Source organism: Embiotoca jacksoni, unplaced genomic scaffold, assembly GCF_022577435.1.
Source record: "Embiotoca jacksoni isolate LCO1_2020_lvr unplaced genomic scaffold, fEmbJac1.0.p SCAF_6, whole genome shotgun sequence".
In the NCBI taxonomy this organism is placed as follows: Eukaryota; Metazoa; Chordata; class Actinopteri; family Embiotocidae; genus Embiotoca; species Embiotoca jacksoni.
In genome coordinates this window covers 5405891-5432599 of record NW_027185414.1, presented here as the reverse complement: position 1 = coordinate 5432599, position 26709 = coordinate 5405891, and the positions used below count along the sequence as shown (strand labels likewise).

Sequence of the window (26709 nt, the reverse complement as noted above, 5' to 3'; positions counted from 1 at the left end):
AGAGTCTGAGATAAAAAAGCACAAGTTAGAGTTGAAGTAATGTATTGTTGCCAGGCAACAGCACTGCAAACCCAGCAGGATCTGGGGGTCTGCAATTCTTTTTTAACTTTCTGTTTGTCCTCATACACTCTCTGTAATTGTACCTAGCAGTTGGTTTGAAGAGAATGAAACACTGAGAGATACATCGTGTGAGTCCTACTTGTTTATAGTTAACAGCATCATGATTTTTTTTATGTGACGTGTTGTCTCTCATACCATTATTACATGCGATCTCGTGTTTATAAGAGACATTTACGGGCACATTTTGGCACAGGTTCCTGAAAACATTAACCACATCTCGTTTAATGATTTTTAAATATAATGCCAGTGACTCCTGGCTCGCAGTCCAGATGCTGTTTAGTCCAGCTGTTTGTGTTTCTCTCTAAATGAATGCGCTGGAGTCTGGGGATTTGTGGGGAGGAACAGTGCAGATGGACTGACCTTTGACCCTTTGTTCCTCTGAGTAAATGGTAGATCACTGGGTGGCTGATGTGCTCCATGTCAATAAATCTGGCACTCTGATGCCACCTAGTGACGTGTTGCTTTTTTAGCATCCCACATAATTACGGTCACACACATGATGAAGGAGGACACTGACCAGCTGAAGTGTTTCCATATACGAATGTTTTTATGTAACACAGCATGACAGTGTAGCAGGGGGATTGTGCGCCAACATTTATTTCTGAGACACAATTTCTTCTTGTAACAGCAGAGACAGTGTGAGGATGTGCTTCACTTAGTCAGCCACAATACAAAAATCGTTTCCCCTCCCAGAGACGAAAGAACACACACAAAGAAGGAAAGACGGCGCTGCAGACAGTCACGATATTCATAATGAGAGTACAAACATACAGAATGCTTCAGCTCGACTGTGTGGGAGTGACCAGCTGCCTCTGGGAGACTCCTGTCCACGCAGCTCCCGAGCCGATGAGATGAACAGTGGTGTGGAGTAAGGTGCAAGTTGCCTCGACTCAGGCAAAATTCTTCTTCAGGAAGTTGATGAGTCCGTTGGTGGAGGAGTCGTGGGAGTGGACCTCTGCGGCGTCCTTGAGCTCGGGCTCGATCTTCTTTGCGAGCTGTTTGCCCAGTTCGACTCTAATAATGCGGGGGAGGGGAGGAGGAGAGGGGACATAGACTTTCAGTAATGCCCTGATTTATAATCATACTTTCTTACAACCTGGAAGCTGCACAGTACGACCAGTTATTACGGAAGAAAACGTTGTATATGTGTAAGAAACAGACTCACCCCCACTGGTCAAAACTGTTGATCTCCCACATCACACCCTGGACAAAGATCTTGTGCTCATACATTGCTACAAAACAAGACAAAATAGTTATTACTACAACACAAATAAATGACCACAGAGAAACTCAAGAGACGGTTTGTTTTCCATTAAGTGGAATTTTCAAGGCAGCACAATTGAGCTGTTGGTGATATAACCTGCAGGCTCAGTTTGGCATCCCAGGTACAAACAGACTGGTTACTATGCAACAGTGTGAGATGTCCTGACTGAACCCCATGTAGATATTGCATTTAAAGGTATATCTCATAGATTTATCTGTAGTCATAACAGCTGAGGGGAAATGCAGCTCGGAGAGATATGAACAGATTGTATTGCCGCAAAAAGAGCAGTAAGAATTATATTACAGTTTCTGAGAGACGTCAGTGATTTACACTTCATAATAGGATGTAAGACACTGAGTTGACTATATGTATAAACATATAATGTTTAAAAAGCCGATAATCGTTCAGGACAAGCTGTCGATGGTGCAACGTAAAAATAAAGTCAATATAAGGAGATGAAAATATTTACCATTGATGAAACCAATAACACCAAAAATACTGACATGAAGCCATTTATAGACTTGATTTGAACATTAGTGCGTCATGAAGCCCTGTTTGTTCTCACCTATAAGAGCTCCAAGTGTGAATGGCGTCACTTTCTTGAAGATGATGGAGCTGGTTGGTCTGTTTCCCTGGAATACCTGCGTTGATCAAGCAGACATGTTTGGTAATACAGTCCATCACAAATGCTCCTCACAAAGTTCGAACTGCTGTGTTGACTCGTGATCACTGGAGGACACTACCTCCCACGCTCTCAGGTCTCAGACTGCCGTCTGCACTTCCTCATACCAAGCAGTGGTGTTTTTTGTACAAGTAACATTAGAGGGACTTTGAAGTTCAGGTTTAAGTGTGTTGTCATTACTATGAAGGTTGCAGCAGGTTGATTCTCTAAAGCAAGTTGTTTCCTCTTTATACGACTTACTTTGTGTGGCAGGATTTTCTCCAGAGCTTCCCCACTCAGGCCGCTCGCCTCCAGCTCCTTCCTGGCCTCCTCTGTGGTCTTACCCTTCATCAGGGCTTCTGTCTGGGCCAGGAAGTTGGCCAACAGGATCTACAGCCACATCACATACACACACTTAGCATTATAGACATCAATGTTGAAGTATAACCATATGTTCAATATTGTCTTTTAGGCTTGATCGGATTTTGCCTGCAAACCCATACAAATATAAATAATGTTCTTCATGTCCTCTGTGTAAGAATTCAATTAAATTTGTTTTCTTTACAAATCACAACACAAGTTATCTTAAGGCACTTAACATAGTAAAGTCCTCAGAATCGAACCTCACATTATGGAGAGAAACTCAACAATTCCCACATGAGCGATAGCAGAAACTAAAAACTCTCTTTCAACAGGAAAAAAAACATCAACAAGAACAAAGAAAAACTCCTTTTTTAATGGGAGCAAAAAAAAAATCCTCCGACAGTGAGAAGGAAAAACTCCCTTTTAACAGGAAGAAAACTTCTGACAGATCTATGCTCAAGGGTGGGCGGCCTCGACTGGTGGTGGTGAATAGAAAATAAGAGTGAGATTCCCCAGCCATGCTAAATGCTAAAGATTCCTTTGAGGTCACAAGAGGATGTTTTACAGTATGTATGATACGTTCTCATTGAAGGAATGTAAAAAAAAAAAAAACTTGAAAATTGAACGTATAATATGTTAGCAGCATCAAGGGTTGCTCCACTATTAATACTACGAATGAAAGCCCCCTATTTGGTAACAAACTGTGTATTTATACCTACAAAATAGGAACTTTCTTCTGCAGGTTCTGAGGTATTTCAAAGGAAATACTCAAGAGAAGCGTCTAACATCATCACATCTTCATAATCCATGTCACTCTTCCCAACCAGTTCAAAACACTGCTTTACACAGACTTCTCTGACACCAATACCTTGTGGTGCAGGTTGTCTCTGATGGGGTGCTGTGTCTGAGCTGGGATCAGGAAGTCAGAAGGCACCATTCGTGTTCCTGAAATGAAGATGTTGGGCTTTATCAATGACAAATTTAATTCACACAACTAACCCTCATGGCCCTGAGGCTACACAGCTGGCCTAAAGACTAGATATAATCTGAATCACGTGTATGTTGCTGTGATTAAATAATGATGTGACGTGTTGACACCTTGGTGGATGAGCTGGTAGAAGGCGTGCTGTCCATTGGTTCCAGGCTCCCCCCAGACGATGGGACCAGTGTGGTAGTTCACACGTGCTCCATGGTTAGTGATGTACTTTCCATTTGACTCCATGTCACCCTGGATAAGAAATATTCTTTAGTATAGATCATTTTTCATATTAATAAAACACTCTGATGAGTGTAGACCATGAAGATAAACGCTTCATTGGCTGCTTTTCCCTCTGTCAGTCCATGTTGACATTACCATGTCGTGTACTAAAATGATGAACAAAATAATTCTCTCTTTAGTCAGAGTGAAGGATATTTCCTGAGAAGTAAATTCTAAATATTTCCTGCATCCCTTTTTATGGCTATAGAATGATCCAGAGGCTCGAGCCTGGCTGCAGAGTGGGACAGACCTGCTGGAAGTAGGCAGTGAAGCGGTGCATGTACTGGTCGTAGGGCAGCATGGTGTGGGTCTCAGCGTGGAAGAAGTTAATGTACCAGATGCCCAGCAGAGCCAGCAGGACGGGAGCGTTCTTATCCAGGGGAGCGGTGCAGAAGTGCTTGTCCTGCAGCGCACAAAGTGAAGCTAATTTACCTTCATACATTCTGAATCCTCTCCTCAGGAAGGCTCATATGAGTAGTTTTTCTATATCACAGAGGTGAGGAACTGAAGGTGTTATCATGGTGTACCTACCATCCAGTGAGCTCCTGACAGAAGCTTCTCAAAGTTGTCGAAGCCTGGGGAGATTAGATGCAACAGAAAAGTTTTGTTTAACTAGAAATCATCAGTTGAACTGAATGAACTGATTCTTGCCTCTACAAATATCACCGAGACAAATTTCTGCATATTGCTAAAGCCAATATGTGAATAAACTTTAGCTGTGTCAGCAGCTTAGTTTTAGGGATGACAATGTTGATTTGTTCTGACTGAGATATGGATTGCACAAAAAATTTTACAATTTATGATCCTCGGTAATTTAATTTTCATGAATTTGGGGACTCCTGACTTGCACCAGGAGGTTCACATTATGGCTTTGAATGAAATGTCACAGCAACTATTGCAGAGATAACTACAAAATAACATGCAGATATTCACGTCCCTCTCAGGATGGATTGTAATAACTTTTCTGGGTCCCTAACAATGCATCTGGTGTAAATGCTAACATTAACCTGTTACTAAGATAGTGACCATGGTGACCATTAGCTCAAAGTACAGCCCCACGGAGCTGCTAGCATGGCTGTGTAAAGTAGAGTTGTCTTATGTCATCATAGCATCTCTGATATTTGACCAATGATGCAGCACTTTTCAAATTCAAAACATTGCGGCTTTAAATAATTTTATTTTGCACTATAATACAAAAATAGATTAACATATACGCACCAATATGCAAGGCAATGGCCATTCCGATCGCAGACCACAAGGAGAAACGACCACCAACCCACTAAAAGAGAAAATGACCACGTTACTAAAAGTACATCAACATCTCATTCAACAGACCCTGGCAAAATGTGGTGTTGTAAGAAAGAGATGCTTTTTTTTTTTTAACGGCACAACATGTACAAAAATATTTATATCTTAAATGAATATGCAATGATATGACAAATATGTGTGCTTAGCTTTTCATTAAGTTTTTAATCTTTTACAAATATCTGTTTTATGCTGAGGCTGAAAATACTATCTTCTAACATTTTGTCTGTCACATAAAGGCCATATTATAACGGTTCCCCTTTTAAATACCAACAATGTAACTAAATGCAGCCCTCTGACCTTTGACGCAACTCAGCCTTTACAGTAACCTCTGCAAGAGAGAAGGTCACTCCCAATAATAACTGAGTCTGAAGAGAGAGGCTTCTGATTACCCAGCAGCTGCTGACCAGAGTGTCAGTCCCACCTACTTCACAGGTCAAAAGTCTAGTTTATTTATAGCTGCTGCCACTTACGTCCCCCCATCACAGTCTGAGGATGTAAACGGGACGTGCTGCACACAGTGTGTGTGTGTGTGTGTGTGTGTGTGTGTGTGTGTGTGTGTGTGTGTGTTTTCAGGCTCAAAGAGCACTCACATCCCAGAACTCAAACATGTTCTCTGTGTCGATGCCGAAGTCCTTCACTTTGGGCTGCAGGGGAGACAGAGACAGGAAAGACAGTGAGGATCAGACGTACAGATGCAGGAGGAGACTTTGACCGGAAGAAGTTTGGTACGACTTACTCCGTTTGTGGAGAGAGCCACAAAATGCTTGGCAACAGCAGCTTTCTGTTGAAACATACCAAGAACATGGTTAAGAAGGACATCAGTCAGTCCACTATTAAACCTATGCTTTCTACTGCAGGACCACTGCACACTCACATCTTTGGCATGTTCGAGGAACCATGCTTTGGCCGACTCAGCGTTGGTAATGGTCTCTTGGGTGGTGAATGTCTGTAAATGGAGAGAAAATGAAGGGATAAATCATTAAAAAGTGACACATCAGCAGCCACCTTAAAAGACATTTGGACGCGAATGTCACTTGACATAACGCTGACTTTATGGATTCATCAAATCATATAAATGTGAAGTAGAAGGCACTTTTCCTTCAGATGTGAGATATTACTCTGATGCAGTTTAAGAAAGCGGCCCTGAAGCAGCTACCTTGGATGCGATGATGAAGAGGGTTGTCTCCGCATTGAGCTGTGCCAGGGTTTTGGCAATGTGGGTCCCATCAATATTGGACACAAACCACACACGAGGTCCATCCTTCGAGTAGGGCTTCAGGGCCTCCGTCACCATCAGGGGGCCCTGCAATTCAAATCAATTCACAGGAAACCGATTCAGAAAGAAACAAGTATCCCTGTCTATTGAATAGTAAAGTGACGTCTTGTCAAAAACAAATTCAGAAATAAATAAGATTCGTAAATGTTTCGGTACTCACAAGGTCAGATCCTCCGATTCCGACATTAACAACATCTGTGATGGCCTTTCCTGTGTAGCCCTTCCACTCGCCGCTGCGAACTCTCTGCGACAGGTAAACACAATCATCAGAAGCATAATCTGAGTTTGTCATGCATATTTCTGATCAAATCTAATTTACAAAATTTAATCTGGTGAAATTTTTATTCTGGGAAATTTTCCCACTACGGAGCAACAAAGTGCTTAGTGATGTCACTCACATGACAGAAGCCCTTCATCTTCTCGAGAACCTTGTTGACTTCTGGCATCACATCCTTTCCTTCAACCATGATGGGAGTGTTGGAGCGGTTCCTCAGAGCCACATGGAGCACAGCGCGGCCCTTCATGCCCACATCACCGGGAGACAAAGGTCAGCACACACAGACGCTCTACCAGCTGCCTACACTGCTGGTGAACAAGCAGTTACAGCTCATTTAATGGTTGTATTCACTGTTCATCCCTAAGCAAACCAAGAACAAGCTCGTGCACAAGAGTTTTAATTTAAGTTATAGCTGATGTGATGAGCAAGGAGCACCTCAGTGAAGTTGATCTTGTCCCCAGAGAACATTTTCTCTCTGGCAGCTTCAACTCCTCTTGACTTGGCCTGAAGAAAACAATAAATGTCAGACTCAGCGACATGGTTGATGGATCCCACTTGCTCAAAGGGCTGATGGGTGGATCATTGGCTAATTTATAGTCATTTCAGATGGAATTAAATTACCAGGTTAACCAACATCTTCATGACTTCATCGGTGATGAGATTCTTGGAGTAATCCAGGAGAATTTCTCCATCATCAGTTTTCAGCGTGAGGCTGACACAGACACAGAAAGACAACAGTGACCCGAACTGCAAAGCCCAGTTATAGTTGTAGTTATAGCTGTGATACATCAGCAGATTTCCAAGTGAACTTTTCTGCCAAATAGAACTACCAAAGTTAAGTGAATAATGCAGTTTACATACTAAATAATCTACCTATGCTGTTCGGAGGTGATGTGCAAGTGTACCTGAGCTTGTTGAATCTTTCCTTGTCATCCTCAAACATGTGCCTCATGTTGAGGTTCAGGGCGTGGGCTGTGTACCAGTCCTGCAGCTTTTGGAAGTTGGGGTCCTGAGTGAGTCCCATTCTGTCCAGAGGAAGGGAGGCTTGCTGTGCTCTGCTGTACTCAACTGTCCCGGCTGAGTGGGACTGAGCAGGTCAGAGGAAGAGCATTTTGAAGGACGCCCAGTCCAGAGCCAAAGTTGCCCCTCCTACTGGAGACTCACCATATCCAGGGCATGTGCATGTCACACCTCCACACTGTCCTGCAGGGTTGATGTTGGTGGGAAGAGTCACCAGTGCAGCAACACAGGGGCATGGACTTCAATGTGCTGCTCAAATCATCTGGCAGGGTGACCAATGTTCATTCGGCTGCTGCAGTCATTGCAGGAGCTTTACTTAAGTTGTTAGGTGGACTTACACTTTGTGGTGGTAGGTTTTATTGTAAAATTATTGAAAAGCATTTAGGCTTATTCAAAAAATAATGACTTAATTTTCAAACTATTTATAAAAGAAGTCCAAACTAAAGCGATGCTTTTCATTTAAAAAGACATTACACTGTCATTCTGCACAACCAAATGAGGGAATTGAGGTCCAAATAATATACATGCTAAAGGCTCCTGTCCAACAATTTTTTTTTTTTTTTAATTTTAGAATTTATTTTTGTCTTTATGATTTAAGGAACAGAAAATCGACATCCACACATCTCCTTCTATTTCTATGTTCAAACTGAAGATATTTAGTACCCTCCTCCCCTAATTGCCGTTGACAATAAATGGTTAGTATTTGTTGGAAGGTAACAACAACGATGTACAATAGATATACCCTATATACTTTTTTTTTTTATACATTACAGACAAAAAGCTGAGCAGTGAAAACAGAAAAAACATAGTGATTCATACTGTGGAATTTATGCAGAGGCACATACTGATGAATCAAACTTATCTGATAGTCAGAGCAAGTTGTATAAGTCTCTTCATCTATTATCATTATCACATGAAGTGTAGACTGTGTGTTCTGGTCTCCGTCTAAACTGGTACCAGGCAGGTTGCATCATTAAAGAACAACTGTAGTTACATCAACTGGTGTGAACAATTATTTGAACCTCGACGCCCCCAAGTGGCTGTTTTTTTTAAAAAAAATTTTTTTTTTTTTTTTTTTTTTTTTTAAGCATTAAATACAGGATGTAATATTCTTTATCAAACATTAGAGGGCGAGAAAACCTCAGTCTGTAGCTTGAATTCTTTCTTTAGCCGCAGACTGAGTAGTAAATCTGAATAAGAACAACAACAAATGGTCTAATGAGTAAAAATATAAAAACAAAAAAAAGGAAATTCCTATGTAGGCACGTCGACGGACTAATTTATCTGAGAAAAGTTTTTAAAGAGGGAAAAGTTTGAATTAACCCAGGCTGACACATTGCCAGCATGACAATTAAACTCGAGTAGATTCTGACTGATCACTTGAGCACCTATGTATACTGCTTTTGTGATACTGTCCTTATTTCTTGTGATAGGCTACAAACTGCTTCCAAACTTAAGCACATCAAAAAATGACTGTAAAAATACTGTATTTGTCCTCTGAATAAATTCTAACACAATTCATTCACGATGATTAATCCCATCCATATTACATCTCACTAAAATTCCTTTTAATGCCACTGCTTGTCTTTTATTTTTGTATGGCAGTGTAGTAGGTGGTAATTGATTCATTAAATGTAATAATAAATTAAAATGGACACAAAACTTTTGGCTGTTTAAAACCAGGGTTTGAATCCCAGCCGGTACAGTTTGTTTATAAACTTTTTGGTTTAGACCAGCGTTTTTTTTTTTACTAAAATACGTTATTCATGCGACGTTTTCTCTGTGACACTTTTATTGTGAAATCCCGACCGGAAGCGCCCGCTCTTATTGCCGCGGTCTGTCTTCCCGGCGGTCACACAGACGGACTTCTCTGTCAGGAGGGTGGATGCCTGGAGCTGGTGAGCGATGCTTTCATTAACTTAACGTGTTCTCGCGTTTCTCCTGCGTTCTCCTGAACGCTCTTCAGCCCGGTCTCGGGTCCCCGCTGCCCCGGTTGTTGTCGGCCCGCCGCCGGGCCGCCACCGGGCCGCCGCCGGGCCGCCGCCGGGCCGCTACATCAACCAGCGCTTGTGATCGTGTCGCAGAGAGCTAGCTGGGTAGCTAACGTTAGCCATGTAGCTCGCCTGCTAGGTGCAGATGTGTCCATTATCGGACGCATCTTTTTTTTTTTCTTTTTTTTTTTTACAATTGTCTCACAACCCTTTTAGCCACTCTGGACAAATTCTTCCAGGTAGGCTGCAGAAAGCGTGCGGCACCATTTGTGTCACTCATTAATCATGTATAAGTACACAAACCCGATTTGATGTGTGCTGATGAGGCGCGTCCTCCCGGGCTGGTGGAGGAGGAGGAGCCGCTGCCGCCTGTCGGCTGTTTCTGCTGTCATTACCGCCGGCTCGGACCGGACCGGTGGCCGATGCTTCAGCTGTGACCCGTGTCTTGACATCGTTTGGCTGCGGAGGTAAATAATAATAATAATAATAATAATAATAATAATAATAATAATACGCGGAGTTAATGAGCTTCAGCGTCAGCAGCGACCCGGTCCGGACTGCCTGTCCGATAACGGACCTGGGCGGTCTCGGTTTGAAGTTATGTGTCGGTAAGCACCGGGAAAAAAACAACAACCCCCGGGATGGAGGTTAACGTGAGACAAAAGACGTGATTTACAGCCGCTCGGGAGGTTTATGGTCCGACAGGAGTTTTATGATCGGTGGTCGAGCCCGAAGCTCAGCGAGAGTCCGGCTCAAGAGACGGGGGACGCAGCGGACCGAGGACACCGGGTCCCCACCGGGTCCCCCCCCCCCCGGTGTAGTCGCTCGCTTCTCCGGCGCGGTGCGTACTGAAACACTGACGCCGCTGAAGCCTTTCCGGCGACTCTGCGTTTAGGGCGTTAAAAGGCCGTCTGAACAGCTGCGACATAGTGTTCCCGCGACTCGGGCCGCGTCGTCCCGCAGAGTTTCGATGAAACCGGCGAACTGCGCTTGCGGGGGATTCTGTTACACCTTCCTGCCAAATAGTGATCCGCTTTAAAAAATAAACATTTTCGGTCGGTGAGCGCAAAACGAACCAAACTAGTTCGTTTGTTTCGTCGCTGCATGAACAGGTCGGTGAGCAGCCGTGCTGGGTGTTTTTCACAGATTGCATGTTTTGACTCGTGCACCGCGGGAGCAGATATCTGGAGGTGCATTAATAAATAACGTTGCCCCACTTCTCTCTCTCTCGCCAGGTTGTCTGCCTTCTTGTTTTGGTTCCCGGGATATAAAAAAAAAAAAAAAAAAATCAAAGTAGCAGAAGGATATTTGACCGCACGGGACACCGTCAGTGATTAGTGGTGCATCGGTTGTCTGAAGGAAATATTCTTCATACCTGATGGTAGTCTGACAGTCAATTATATGACTCGTGTTTTAATAGTGAAAGTGCTTGTTATGAATATGCCTGCCAGAATCATGACGTTTTATATGACGAATAACTTTCAATCAAATAATTACGATTAATGATTCAATTGTAGTTTGATAATACTTGTACAATTTATAAAAGAAGAGACATTTATGGGCTATGGCGTTTATCATTGTATCTAAATCCAAACTTTTAAATGCATAAATACTTTTAAATCCCAGCAGAAGAAGGGGGCACGACGAGATTACGTCATTAAGAGAGCGGCAGATACCTCAAATTGTGTAAACGGGTGTGGAAATATGACATTTCTGTTGGTTTAATCTGATGAAAGGAGATTATTCCAATGATAACGGTCAGCTCAAATAATTGCGATCAATTGATTACGTAATAACTAATTTATATAGTGAACGAGTACATCAGATTTTGTTACTCGCCCCGTTAACAAGTTGGATTTGATTTTCTTTGTCTTACAAAGCGAAATGTTGTGAAACACATTGAGGAATCGCTGTGAAAAGCTACGACTTTAAAATTTGGATCGTCATATAGAAAGTTGCCTTCAGATTCAGGACTGTTTGGATTTAAATGATGTTGAAGGGGCACCTGTACCAGTTTTTACATGAAGGTAGGCATTTGTTCTGTCCTTTGGTTGACTTTTACCGGCTTGTACAACTTGTTAAAACAACCCCAAACCGGTGTGCTGACATCTGCCACAGCTGTGTCACTATGGAAACACGTGCTTTGCTCTGAAGAACTCCTCTCCGGTTGAAGCCTTTCTCTCTGAGGCTCCTGTTGTTTGTCTTTCCTTTTCCCTCTTGTCAGTTTTTGTCAACATGTGACACTTTTTTTTTTTTTTTTCTTTAGTCTAACATTGAATCCGGATGCATGTGTGAGGAAGTCGACGTACAGTCACAAGATTACTGTTTGCGCTCGCCTCGGGTGGAGTGCAGGCACTTCACACAGCTGAACGATATTTTCTTAAACAGAGGAGCTTTCTGGTGTTTCTGCTGCTGCACAGTTTCAGATTATTCAGGTGAGTGTTACAGAGGCGTCTCCGCTGGAGGGACCCCGTGTTATTATTAGGTTTGCCACATTTTTTTTTCTGTTGATTTTCATTTTCTTCACTTCCCTGACACCGTATAGATTAATTGAGCTTATTTCGTGTTTTTGAATTTGGTCCTTTTGCTCTGTGGCCACGAGCCGTTTTATCCTAAAGCCGTCGTGCTCACGATAGTATCACAGGAACAACAGGTGTTACAGGAATCAATCAAGATGTTATCCTCAGTTTGTACTCTTCACAAACACTTCTTTTATAGATATATTCTTGGCTAGTTATGGTTGGTTTGGTTAAACTTAAATCAGCAGGAATTACCTTGCTGTGACACTTTTTGGCGTCACATTAGTTTTTCATGGCAGGACTTTGAACTGTTACTAAAAAAATGTACTTTAATCAAGCGGTCTGTTGAAATCTTCTCAGGTTCATCAATGATGATAAATTATTTGAAGTCTGTAATGTTTGAAAATTGTAAGTCCGTGTGTTTTATTAGACTCAACATTATATTGATGAGATCTGAAATGTACAAAGTTTCCTTGATTAAACCAAATATTTATGATTTATTATGATTATTATTATTACTATTTCACGATAACATCTTAAATCCTTTATCAGGCACTATCATATTTTGTTGTTGTATTCTGTATGAGGAAAATGAAAGTAATAAACATTTATATTAGGAAAACAAATCGTGAACTCTATTCTAAATTTAGATTTTAGATTTTCTAAATTGTGATTTTCATTCTATCCAGAATTGCGAAGCCGTACCTACGACATATTTTGTTGACCCACACATCGGAGAGATGCAGCAGGCTTGTGTGTTTTTAGTTTGTATTGTGTGACAGGATTTTCTTTTGACTGCACAAAACTAACAACAGTATTTGCACTGGTGTGCAGCGGGACGCTTCTGCTCTTACCAGCTCTACATCTGGTCCGTTGCTCTTTCATCTGCTGCTTTGCTAGAACCACTTATTTTGCACACCTCAATTAAATGGGCTGGTTTTTTTTTAGGCAGAAGTGGAAAGGATGCCTGTCCACATAGTGGAGCCGGTAGCAGGTTGACACTGATGAGGGCGAGAGGCTTGTGGCATGGGAAATCTCCCCCCTGTCTCCTGGGAAACCAGTTTAGTCTTAGTTTGTGGTCAGCTATTTGCCCCTCAGTTAAATGTTCCCAGTGAAGTGCATGACGGCTCAGGAACCAGACACGATAAAAAAATAAGACTCAAGGCTACCAGGAAACTCTCATGTAATGTGATTCTTATCTTTATTAATCCCTGCAGAAAATGTTTTTGCGTGTTCTTTTCAATGAGCTGGTCACAAGTCCAGCTCAGCCACCAAAAGAAAAAAACAGTGGCGCTAATAAAGAAATCATACTGCATGTTTTTTTTTAGGACCGTTTCAGCAGTGGCTCAAACCAATGTCCATTATTTTAAAATAGAGCCTGACCCAGATTTAGGCCAGCTGATTTTATCAGCTGACATTGACCTTTCACAGAAATGTCAGTATCATAAATTGGCCGAGATCAAAACTTTCTTTAACACAGTATAATGCAGGAAAAATGGTATGAGTTAATTAGAATATGTTGTTCTATTATTGTTAAAAAAAAAAAAAAAAAGTATTTATAATTATTAAATACAGAAATTTGCCACTTCAGTGCACTGATGACAATGTGGACAGTAAACTGTAAAATATCTCGCCGCCGTTACACATCTTTGTCAAAAGTGTCCGGTGTTTGATAACCACGTTTGACAAAAATCCAGTATCGGTCAGGCTCCAGATTAAAAGTATGGTTCTTCAGCCCACATCCTGCGTCATGCCTGTCGATGCGTTGTGCTCTTTGTAAGCCACCAGCAGAGTTGCCATTTTTCTGCCCTCATACTTCCTTGAAGACAATGGTATTTCTTCCACACTTATTTAGATTTTCATTAGCTGTTTGTGTGACCCAGGCCTGGATTCCCTCCATATCTCGTCTTATTGTATCTAAAGAGGCAGAATAAATTCTTACGGTTGTCCTGGCTAAAAATACAGCTCTCCGGTGGCTGGCATGCAACACAACCTGCAGCCTCAGTGCACAGCTCGCTGAATATAGGCCGAGGGAGGCGCTTTCATCCCCACAGGTTGCCACCGGCCTTTCATAAACAGACCTGACGTCAAGCGTCTTTCATCACTGCTCTCACTTGTTGAAACCCAGCGGTGGAGCACAGTAAACACACTCTATTGTACGATGTTATTTGGAGAGGATATCTCAGCTTTTTCTGTTTGCTTACTGTTGAATACCGAAAGGTATTTACACGTTGTGCAAAGGCTCAGATTAGATCAAATCAGATGGGACTTTTTTTTTTTTTCAACCGATTGGTATTCATATGTTCGTGTTAGCTGTCATCGCGATGCCCCCGGTCAGACTTAATTAGCCAGTTGATAGATTTTTTTTTTTTATGTCCGGGTGTTGGAATGTGTTATGATTTGATTAAGGCAAAGGAATATGTTGAAATGGGTGTTTGCATATGCGACACAGACCTGTGGGGCCCTCAAGTATGTCCTTTGTTAGAGTGGCCTGTCTGCTATTTTTATTGGAGCCATAAGCTACTTACAATGTGTGTTATGACAGCACAGGTTAGCCTTATATTATCCAGCCAGTTCATAGACTGCGTCAGCCTTCGAGTGACACGAGTAGCAGGTTTTGTACAAGCTTACTCAACGGAGGTTTGCTTCAGCAGCAGGACAGTTTCACTACTGCTTTAGAAAGTACAGAATCTGACATAAAAACACAGTCTGTCACAGAATTGGCTGCGATTTCACAGAAAAATGTATCGAAACAGCTTTTCCTGCTCACTTGAGAATCAACAAATATTCACTTTTAGTTCCAAACCCTGAGAACACAAAATGGGATCGAGACAGGGTTAGTTGTTGGAACGAACACAAACGTTGCCTACAAGCACCGAAAACCTGCAGCCGCCTACAAAATAACTCCAGAAGAAACACCATGTCGATGATAGAAAATCCATTCTTGCCGTTAATATTAAATCATAGCCAAGGCCTTTCATTTTCCTCCTCCTCTCACAAAGTCATGCAGCTGCATGTGCAAGTGTGTGTTTTTTCTGCGCGCTGGTATGAGGAGACCAGCGCTGCCACAATACTCTCCTTGTGTTCTGCGGGCGAGAGGAGCCTGGCTCAGCTCCTGTCACACAGTTGCTCACGGCACTTGTCCTGTCATTTGGACTGACCTCCTCGACCTGTCTGCTGATTCTCAGACTTCTGAGACTTATCTGCTCCGAGGAATGTCCTCAGTGAAGCTTCTCCTGCCAAATACAGAGCCCGAACTTTGCTTTTCAATTAGTACATTTTTATACAAGTGCTCCACAGAGTTCTGTGATATTTTGTGGCGATGTCTTTCTGACCTGGTTGGTTGCGCTCGTCTGAACTCGCATCGAGACGGTTCTGGGGAAATACATTCCTTTGCTTCATTGGCAACAGATGTAGAGGAGAGCATTTTTTTTTTTTTTTTTTTTTTTTTAACTTCGCGCTGAACCTTTTGGAGTGTCTAAAAACAGTGCAGTGTGGACTGTTGGGCGGCTGTTTTGCCCATGAAGGCCGAAATAGACTTCATGAGAGGGCTAATGTCGGGCCTGTGGTCGAGCATCAGAGGGCTTGTGTTTGCCTCACAGTGGCAGATGGATAAGGAGCTGTCAGCATGGGTAACAGCTGCCCCATCCACAGCCATTAAGCCACCTCGCTGTGATGTGACAGTCACACAGATAAGGCTGCGGATCCAAAAGTAACTTCTGCCGGTACCATGAACGATAGTATCCTGGAGTTTACATAAGTGGGCCTGTGACCGCAGGGTTGACTGGTCGATTTGATCAAATCTGTGGGAGAAAGTGGATGAAACAAAGAGCAGATAGATGCTTTCAGTGCACAGTGGTCAGTAGTAGAAAGGGAACCATGTGTATCACAGGTTTGGTGTCACAGCATGAATGCAGCGCAGGCTAACGGGGTGAAGGTATATGTGTGTTGTCTTGTTATTGAAAACTTGCCAGCATTTTGTTGCTGCTTCAACAGCACACAAAGGTATATTACATACTCCTACCCAGTGGCATACTTGGCTTGACGCTTTTGTGACTGGCGACAGGGAGCTTGCTCCAGGAAACCTAAACCCCCTTCCTGTTGAAGCCGAGCAGCTGACGTGCACGGTGAGCAGGGAAGTGGAGCTAACATTAGCCCCGAGCTGCCCCTGCTGGAGGAAGGACATTAAAGTGGGCTGGCCCAGCTCCAGCGCATCCGGAGGGACGCTCCCATCACATGTGTTTGTTTGGGTGCAATCTCTAACACAGTGTGCCCCGAAAGAGGAGGCTGTCAGCCAACAGAGCTCCAACGAGAAGCCAGCAGGCCTCATTATTATTGATGCTGTGTCTGCTCGTCGTGGAATAACCTCTGTTTACGAGGTTTGTGGCCAGGAAGGAAATGTAGACCACTAATGCTCTCTAATAGTGTTACGGAGACAAATTGTATTTGCCAAGAACAAACATGTACCAAAGCAAGTAGTGCATAGTTTTCTCCCCAAAAAAACAAACCGCGGGTGTTGTTGTTAAGACTGAAAGGAACATGACTCGCCGCACTTAATTTGATCTTTTATTGTTTACAGCCATGAAACCGCTTGTAACAAAGACAAGGTATTCATTTTTTAGAAAAGGGAGAATTCACAGAACTACTTAAAGCTACACACTACATATTAATATCAGACATTACAGCAGATGCAGATCTTCTTGGTATAATGTTTTCATATTTGCTGTCCATGTGATATGGCATGTTTTAACTATCAGTGCATTAATGGATATTCAACTGTAATGCTGCATCACCACTGTTAAGTAACCTTAACGCCATCGGGCTTTTACATATAAATGAACATCTGTGACATTCAAGCTCTTTCAAACAAGTTCACACAATCCTGATTAAGCCTTGTCACCGCCTGATACATCGCTCTGTATTTCACAGTGTACCGCGTTTTACATCTGTTGTCGAATGAGAAATTCCCATGCTGGCCGAATAAATGCAGACTGTGCACGCTCTGTGGACAGGCTTGTACAAAAGAGCGGCGAAGTAAGCTAACTTCCGCTTTACCGCTATATGCTATCTTGAATTGGGATAAAATAATTCAATCCTGTGGCTCTTCTAGACGTTTCTAAATGTTATTGGAGTTAATGGATCAAACTCTTAAAGTGAAACAAGTCTTTTCACTGTGGTCGTGATGCCTTTTATTTAATCTATCCACCGTTTTACAGCTGCAACAGTCTCCAGGGAGGAAACTACAGCGGACGGGGTTCTTGTAATTACTGACAAAGTGGGGAGAAACAAGTTTTATCAAATAGAACCTTTTCTTGAAGTTTATATCAGACTTTTGGGTTTAAAATCCACCTTCTGTTAGCGTCTCTCGTCCCGTCTCACTGCTTTCCACAGTTAGTTTGAATTATTTCCAGGCGTGACCAGGTCGCCCACTTCACTTCGTATCTGACGATAGAGTGACTTTTGTTTCCTGCGGTGGCCTCACTGACCTGTTTGGCCTTTTTTTTTTTTTTCCCAAACGATTTGATGTGCATACTGTATATCTGTTCTCCACCTATCATTTAGTTCAACAGTATAAAAGTGTGAGAACTAGAGTGGTGAGCCTCAGGCTATGTAAGCTCAGGTTTCCTGTTCACCTTGCAGAAGCTAATATCCTATTAACTATGTCAACCAGCAGGCATTGTGGGACACCTGGTAGGTTCTAGCTGTGCCTGTAATCCCTGGGATTTAGAAGTCTGCACTAGTGAGCTGCCCTCGATTGCCCGGGACTATCAGGTAGACATTTCTGTTCATGGTTAGAGCATATGTTGCATGGCCTTTACTGCAGGTCATTTAACTACCTGTAAACACTGCACTGGCAAGAATGCCAAATAAATAATACTATATATACTATACTATACTAATAATAATAATAATAATAAAAAGAGTAAACATTTCTATCTGCTGTTCCTTCTGCAGATGCTTCTTACAGGAAAACTTTTTTTCCTCCTTGATGGTACGTCTTTTTGTATTTTATCTGCCCAGTTTGTTGGCTAATGGTGTTTTTTTTGTGAACCGTGCTGAAAAGCTTTTTCTTTTTTTTCAATTCACAATCAGAGCTGAAACGCTTGGTTAATTAATTGCCTTTTTTGAAATAATGATCGATTAATCGACATTTTTTTCATTTCCAGTGAAACAGTACCGATCTCCAATCTTAGTTTTGAAATGAGAGGATTTCCTGCTGTTCTTTGTCCCCTAACACAATAAACAAAGTCCTTCTGAGTTTTTGGACAAACAAAACATTTTTGAAATGTTTTAGACATTTCATATTATTGGGGGGGGGGGGGGGGGGGGAATAGATGACTCTATAATTAAGATAATTATGAGCCAAAAGGCTGAGAGGTGATGGTAGACAACTGGCCAAAGGAAAGGTGGGTAACAGTCAGAATAAGTGATGTTCAGAGCCTACAGCAAACTAAAACCCTGTGTGTGTGTGTGTGTGTGTGTGTGTGTGTGTGTGTGTGTGTGTATTGGGAGCTCTCAGAGGAACGTTTTAAAATATAATGTGAAATATGATATGAACAACTTCCCTGTAAATGTAGAGTTAAAAAATGGGAAGCACGTCTCCGTTGTGCCTTCACGAGGAGGTCAGTAGTTTCCCTCGGCTCTGTCCCTTAACCCATCGGCCCAGGACAGATAAGGGAGGGCTGTCTTTTTCTTTCTGGGCGTTCTCCTCTGTTTGTGAAAGGAAGTGAGGTTTGAAGGTCAGGAGAATGTTGGCGGAGATTTGTAATGGAAGCTACTACGCATGAAGGGCTCCAACACAGCTGCTTAGCCTGCAGTGACAACATGCTGGATGGTGTTATCCAGTTGGGGATTGTATTTTTTTTTTTTTTTCCACAAGTTGCTTTTCCCGACTCATCCCAAAAGACAGCAGCTTTCAGCATGGTGCGACGAGATAACTAAATGTTACACAATGATAGCGAGACGAGTCTGGCGGGCTGATGTTTGCTGTCCCATCGACTCTAATATCATCAGGAGTGTGTCTGTATCAACTCCAGTGCCAACTAGGGCTCGACTTAGCAAAAGAACAGGTGTGGAAAGCACAATATTGACTCCAGTGTCCCATCCAAAAATGTCCCTATACACTTGTATTTATTTAGGTGGATGCAAAAGGAAAACACATTAGTTTCTGGCACTGATCTAAGGTCGTTTTTATTGTCATTTCATGTCAGCGCCGCTGACTGATTGTTATATTTTTAGCAGAGTTTGCACATTTCATTTGAGATGATTGCAGATTAGGTTTAGTATTTTTTCCATTGTCAGAAATGTCATTACTTGTGTTTAATCTTACATGGGACTTTCTGTAATGTGCCGACCGTAACGAGCTAATCTTTGGTTGTTGGATTACTTGTGGAAAGAAATGTGAGGCCAAATCCCCTTTGATCTCGACACTGTAAAATGTTATATTCCTATTCAAGCGAAAAGGCCAAAAGGAGAAGTCTCTCAGAATGAGAGGACTGTTGACTCCTACTATATGTAGCTCAACAAACCCCACAGTGTCCTCCAACAATGGCTTCTTGCAGGAATTCTTCTACGCAGCTGTATTCTGCTAAACCAGACACGGACAGATATTCTTTACAGAGACGCTCTCTGTGAGGTATGGTGTTAGTAATCGTCTAGAAATGTACCACTTCAAACCGCAGCTCCGTATTAAACTGTTATAAAATATTAGAGAATCGCAGCTGAAATCCTTCTCCTCCAACCAGAGCAGGAAAATAACAGTTTTTCTGTGTCACTACAACAGTTTATAGCTGTGGTTTGATAATATCTTTGCATGGAAGTTACTGCAGCTGAACAGAACTAAAACAGGTGATTGTGTGATTTGTGGCTTACCGCGTTCATTCCTATCATGCAGTTCATGTGCTTGATTACATGTTTCAGAATAGATTATGACAAGTGTAATTTTGATATGCAATAAAATAAAGTCAATGTTAATAATCAGTCACTCAAAAATGTTTATTCTTTTTATTCTTGACAAATTCTACTTTAAATGTTGTTGGACAGCTTTTTGTTTTTGGAGGGAAACCGAACCACGTAGCACAGAGTGAACTACAAGGTTCTGTAAATTAATTTATGGTGTGAAATAAGATTTATATTCATATTAAGAGTGGTTTCACTGAGGGTTTTAAAGTAAAACAAACAAAGGCGCAGAATAGACTTCTCTAGCAAGACAAGTTAAAGGGGACCTGTGTGTTTGAGGCTCCTGAAACTATATTTGTAAAACAGGTGTAACATTTACCGTACAAGAAGTGGATTATGATAAAGGTTATGACACCGATCAGCCGTAAGAAAAGACACTGACATTTCGGCCCAATGGTCAGACCCTGCGGTAGCACTATGTGACTACACATAAATGTGAAGCTCCAGCATGTTGAAATAATGTTCAATATTTACTATTATTGAATACACAATGTATATTATCAGATGTTGGTGTAAAATAATGATTATGAATTTATGTCACAGTCACTACTGCTTTTACTTTCATGATGAACTAATGAAGTTTTTAATACTTTGCTACTACTTTTTAAGGTCATATTATTTGACAGTTTAAATTCCTTTCAGTCTACATGACATTCAGGTTGTCATTAAAACTTTAAAAATTGCCTGCAAATGTGTTGGACATGTTTTAAGTTACAAACAGCAGTCCAGTTTATTTTGGGGCGTGACAGTAAAACAGCTGAAACAGAGCTCATCCTTCCTCTGTGACATGGCGTTAACCCTCTCTTCTGTGTCTCTGCCCTTTCCTCCCTTAGGAAATGACCTAGAGGCCTTACAGATACATTTGTGCTTTTGCCGCTCTAATCTGCATCCGCAGAAAGCAGCGCGATCTGGAAGCACACTTGTTTCCGCGGTGAGTAATATCTACCTCAGCCAGCAGACCGGAGAGAAACCAGGAAGCTGCCGGAGACTTCAGACAGGCAGACAGAGCTATCAGCTGGCCGCTTGCTCTCTGCCTGCCGAGTCCTGCTTCGGGAAGAGGATTTGAGACGGACTGGATCTGTCTGCCCTTCGCCTCCCACTGCTCCTCTGCCTGCCACTGCAGGAGAAAAACCGAAGCCGCATCCTCTGATTCCAGCATTTTCTTGCTTTTTTTTTTTTTTTTTTTTTTAAATTGTCATTTGCCCTCTGTGCTGTTGACAAGTGTGCTATTTGTCCCTGGATTCATTTTTGCTTTCAGCTTTTAAAAGGATTTTCTACTTTTACTAGTGCAGGCTGGTATAAGTTTATATATGTACATACATACGTGTACATACTCTACATACTGTATGAAGAAGGATTTTTTTCCCCATTCTGAAAGAGTTAATGCACTTTAAAACTTGGCTGTAATTCTTTGACTCCTCTATTATGATCATTTGGTTTGAGGCTGGAAACAGAGAATCTGGGGGTGTGTCTTTGTTGTTTTTTACGCTGGGTATTACGTATCTGCAGCCGGGCTGCATGTGAGCATTTTACTCAGCCTGCCAGTTTTTGATCACCCTTTGGCCTCACCCACTTTTCCGCCGCCTCTCGTCAAGGCACACTGAGATGAGCCTCTGGCAGGTGGAATCCTTGAGCTGTCTTTTCACTTAACTTGAACACTTTCAGGTCCGTTGGATTTGGTGTTTTTGTAAAAAGGAAAAGAAGACTGTGCGGGAAAACAAACTACAAACAGGAGCTTCCGGTGCTGTTGCACCACCTATGTATTGTTGTAGTGCGCAGGAAAGTAAAATGGACTACAAGCGTCGCTTTTTGCTCGGCGGGTCCAAGCAGAAAGTGCAACAGCACCAGCAGTACCAGATGCCTGAGCTGAGCCGGACCCTGAGCGCCTCCCTGGCCTCCTCTTGCTCGGCCTCTTCGCCGATGGGCAGCGGGGTGGGCATGCCTGGCAGCTGCCACCCACCTCCTTCTGGCGCCACCACCGCTGTTGCCGACATCCAGCAAGGCATCTCCAAATATTTGGATGCCCTCAACGTGTTCTGCCGGGCCAGCGCCTTCCTCACAGACCTGTTCAGCAGTGTGTTCAGGAACTCTCACTATTCCAAAGCAGCTATGCAACTGAAGGACGTGCAGGAACACGTCATGGAGGCGGCCAGCAGGCTGACTGCAGCAATAAAGCCTGAGATCGCCAAGATGCTGATGGAGCTGAGCGCTGGTGCCGCCAACTTTAAAGACCAGAACGACTTCAGCCTGCAGGATGTTGAGGTGAGCGCTCACACAGTCACACATAATCTCACTTTATCCACTCGCTTAATTGCACAATATGTCAGATTGTGTTGACGATAAAATTACTCACGTCTGCCACAAACAAATAGTGACATCCAAATCTACTCTTTGCTCTTTTCTGCTGTGTCCAAATCTACTCTGAGCAGCTGTAGTTAAGCACCGCATACTTTATCATATTCGTTTACTCATGACTCGTCTTCTAGAGGGGGTGATAAGATGCTTAGCTGCTCTCTGTCAGATGGATGGCTCCATGAATCAGTGTTTCCTGGCTCAAACATGATTCTCACGCTCAGTGTTAAACTGGTGTCAAGATCTGAGGGTGAGGTGTGAAAAACACAGAAGATGTGAGAAGAGACGTCATATTTTGTCACTGAGTACCACACCATCGTTCTGCTGCACTGAATTTGCTGATGTGCAAAATGTGAAATATTGTGCCGAAGGTCTTTCTCATGCGAGTTAAATGAAAGATTTGACTGATGCACAAAACAACAAAAGGCTCAGCTGTGTCTGAAATTCTTCTCGGATGTCTGACTTTTCTTTGCACTGTTGTTTTTTGTCCATTTGTCTTGAGCCACACCAGATTCAGTGTTTGATTTCCTAGCACTATATATATTAGGTAGGTCTAGCTGGGGTTGTTGTTGTTCACACGAGACCTGCATCATGTGAACATTAACATGATTGCAAACTATAGGCTGAGAGAACTGGAAGCCATTAAAAGTAATAACAGTGCAGAAATCCTACGGTTGCCATAGAAACCCCTGCTCACCCTTCTGTAATAAAGCAAAAGCTATGTCAGGCCCCTTTAAACCGAGATAAGGAGGTTCGTGAAGGCAGGTTGGATAACTCGTCTTGACACAGTCAGACCTCAAACACAGATTCAGTTCACAACATCAGTCTGAAATGGGCGCCTGCAAAAGATCTGAGCACAGTGATTCGAAACCGAAGAGATGTAACAGGTGTTTGTGCTTTTGAAAAGTATTATGAATTGATAATTATGGAAATTTTCAGTTATGATATTTATTTATTTATTTATTTATAGGAAATCCAGTTGTCATGTTTGCTTTAATTGTACTGCTGTACTAGTTGATGATCATCAACATTTAGTATCTTTACTGTCTTCTGTTCAACACGCATAAATAGCCTTCACAACGAACTCCATATAATGACCGTCTACATATTTATCCTCCATTTAATGCACAGTTATGAGCCTGTGGAACAACCTGTGAGGCTATCTGCCTGTATGGCATATAGTATGCTAAAAGCCCTATCTCGCAAGGTTAAGGAAATAAAAAAAAATCCTTGGTACATGCTACACCCTTACACCAGTATTCATGACGGTCGGGTCGGTCGGTTTCCCGTAATCTTGGTGACAAACAAACAGCATCGAAGACAACTTCCTTGTTGGCGGTAATGAAAAGTCCAAAAATCCAAACTTCGGGTCCATCCAGACCTAAACACACAAGATCTACAACATTTCCAGGCTGACACTCCTCTCTCACTGAATAATATACAGAAGACTACAGGACACCATTTACCCAACTCCTAAGGTGTGTGTGGTTTGTATGAAGATATTTTTATAAATTACATACAAATATTGGCTGCACCAAGGCAAAGAACTTTAATCATCAAATGTTCATCCTTTCCACTTCTCTGGCACAAAAATGTATCAGTGTACCATAAACGTCTCCGTACAGCCAAAACACGACAATATAAAGCAAAATTATGGCGATCATGTACCGACTCCCTGCTACATGATAATCCTTTATCAGGGACTGACTGGAGGGAGGGACTGCAGAACCTCAGTGGATGTGGCTGATCCCAAAACAGGAAACCTTTTGCACCGCAGTCAGTAAATCTGACTCTCTGTGGTCTCGGATATGCACAGATGAATATTAGAGGAAGCCCAAGTCTGTGAAAGTTTAGACCGCACGGCTTGGCACTCACTTGCTGTCTGGCCCCGGGCATAAAGGGTACATTTGTTAAAGCATAGAGGGGAAGATGGTAATACTTTTAAATTTACAATTGCCTTATTCCAGTGTGTTAATTCTATTAACCGCTATGAAAAAAACATGTCATGTACACAGTAATATTTGCTGAAAGAGTGAAGCTTTAATGTGACACCAGACAAAATGGATGTGGATGGAAATGGCCCAGTGAGAGGGTACTTTTAATTCTTTAAAATAAAATGTCTTTATTACAGTTGTATGGCAGTGTTTACCAAAGTTGAGGACTGTCAGCTGGAAGTGGACTGCATGTCTGTAAGGTTTTGTGATGAGTCCTCTATGGCCTTGGTTTGTGTTCACTCAAGTAGTGCATTGTTTTTGGAATAAATGCCGGCGCTGCTATCTCCCATGTTTTATTTTGGTAGGACAAAACCCTGTGGTCATACAGATTAAACGTGTTTGGACCTAGCTTGCAATAATTGCAGCTAATTCAGTCTGTCTCTGAGGATGTGATGTGTTTGTGACTGTGAAGGGGATTTTCTTTTGCCTGCGTGAATCGAAGAATGTTGTTTGGCAGCTGAATGTATTATGAGGTCTTCAAAAAAGAACCAAATGCATTTCTGAGTTTGGGGAGTTGTGGTATGTGAAGCGCCCCCCGCCCCCTCTTTCTTCCCCTGGCTCACGTCCCCTTCTCCTCTTTCTTTCTTTTACCCCCTCCCTTTTTTCCTTTTTTTTTTCTTTGCTTTTTTATACCAAGAGCCCCAAAAGTTCAGGCCAGTGCAGCCTACAATACAAACCACTTCCAAAACAGAGCACGGCTCTCTGGCTGCTCAGAGCGACTCCTCTGCCAAATATGCATGAAAATGTCACGGTTTGTTCAGAGGCCGTTTGCCGAGCTTATAAGTCAAAACCTCAAAACCGCAGAGGCAGACAGAGAAGTCCCCACAAGCAGAGACCTTCCTCCTGCTGCAGTCAGACAACTGGATATGCTTTGTCTCCCCCCCACCAGTGCTCACTGGAAACACTGGAAAAACACCTTCCTCTTCAGCTGCTGAAGACATTCCTGCCATGTTGTTTTTGATACAGTTGCTGGTTTTCTTGATGATATACGGTCCTTGACATGTAGGCTTGATCTAATTGCAGTGAAATACATGCTGTATTAAATGTGGGAGTGATTTCCATTGGTTGTTTTGACTTATGCATTGTGGAAAATGTGAGGATTCGAGGAAAAAACTGTAAGACAGAAAACAACAGACATGGGCGGCATGCAACATATAGTATTTCATGAGCTGGATTAAATGTTTGTTAAAGTCAGGCCAAATTGAAATGTGATAGTTGATTTTGTAATTAAATAGTATAGCCGGTTGTTGGTGTAAAAACATTTCTGGGCGTCGTTCTGTTTCCAGTTCAGACCAAAACAGATAAAAGGTTTGGAGAAGCCCAGTGGACTTTTTGACCTAAAGGATGGTCCTTGCTCTGTTTGTTACATGCACACTGATTTTTATGATGTGACCATCTACAGTTGATTTAAGTAGCATCCAAAGAAATGCAGCAAAGTGGCTGTAAAAGCTCATGAAGAAGAACGCAAGCCAGCAAACATGAATGTAAACAATGCAGGAGTTAAGATACAAAAAACTGTCTGTGTTAAAAATGTTTTAGAAATCAAAATAGTGTCCTTCGATAAGAATGAATACATGTAAACACAACTTTTGTTCCAAGAAAACTCCTTTCATGTTGGTTTTAGCCTGATTATTATACTGGCTAAAGAATAACGTCATTGTAACCGAACAAAGAGATTTAATTTCTCAAGTTCTTACACTTATTTAAGCTCATGAGATTATATCCAGAAAAGGAGACGCAGTAAATCGGTTTTAGTTTGAAGAGTACTCTGCATATGTAAGTGAGCAGTTCTAAGAAACACAAGAGTGCAAGACAACCGTGACCTTCCTGTTTCCATGAGAGGACTGTTTTAAAGGGGCGACCCAGAAAAAGGAATGAAAAATAAGAGCAAGGGAGTCAAAAGAAGACAAAACTTGACAGTAACCAACCAAGGTAGGCTGCTTGTTTTTCTGTTTAGTTTTTTTTAACAGATCAGACAGCGCTGCAACTCCTCCATGCGGCCATCTGGTTATTATAACAGCCTCACACTCCCTTTCCTCCAGAAGATCTCAGCAACACGACTCTCCTAGATGTGGTGCTCTGATAGTGCAGGTGTTCTCAGAAAATACAAGCATAGATGTTGATGATTGATTCACGAGTGGCCTTGTTTGGTTGTGAGAGGGGCCAGCATCGGCTTGGCTCCGCTGCGCTCTTCATTTCTCATATTTTCCATGACTGTGTGGGATACTGCACGGCCAATCACATGTGGTATCCATTATCTCGTGCTGTAGCCATGTCCTCATGTTTTTCTTCGTTTGGTTATTGTAGCCTTTGTAACAGTTACGGGTAGTTTTTGATCTCGTCGTGA

The 26709-nt window shown here is 42.2% G+C and overlaps 2 protein-coding genes across 4 annotated transcripts in view; one reads left to right on the top strand and one right to left on the bottom strand.

Annotated features, from left to right (window-relative positions):
* Positions 1-648: 648 nt before the first annotated feature.
* gpib (glucose-6-phosphate isomerase b) lies at positions 649-7630 on the bottom strand. Its single transcript, XM_069174288.1, has 18 exons — positions 7433-7630; positions 7149-7239; positions 6963-7031; positions 6649-6768; positions 6411-6494; positions 6131-6277; positions 5849-5920; positions 5711-5755; positions 5565-5618; positions 4885-4945; positions 4198-4241; positions 3917-4069; positions 3507-3636; positions 3277-3353; positions 2307-2435; positions 1950-2025; positions 1286-1352; positions 649-1134 (listed from the first exon to the last, which is right to left on the bottom strand). The coding sequence occupies exons 1-18, from the start codon at positions 7549-7551 to the stop codon at positions 1011-1013; spliced, it is 1662 nt and encodes a 553-aa protein (XP_069030389.1). The 5' UTR covers positions 7552-7630; the 3' UTR covers positions 649-1010.
* Positions 7631-9380: 1750 nt separating this feature from the next.
* garre1 (granule associated Rac and RHOG effector 1) overlaps positions 9381-26709 on the top strand; it is a 31683-nt gene continuing 14354 nt past the window's right edge. Inside the window, exons 1-2 of one of the 3 annotated variants that reach the window (XM_069173529.1) lie at positions 9381-9445; positions 20850-22278. In XM_069173529.1, coding sequence (XP_069029630.1) covers positions 21775-22278 — 504 coding nt within the window. In that variant the 5' untranslated portion in view covers positions 9381-9445; positions 20850-21774. Of the gene's footprint in view, positions 9446-9656; positions 10006-11805; positions 11974-20849; positions 22279-26709 lie in introns of those variants that run through there. The other 2 variants (XM_069173532.1, XM_069173530.1) reach the window with 2 other exon arrangements.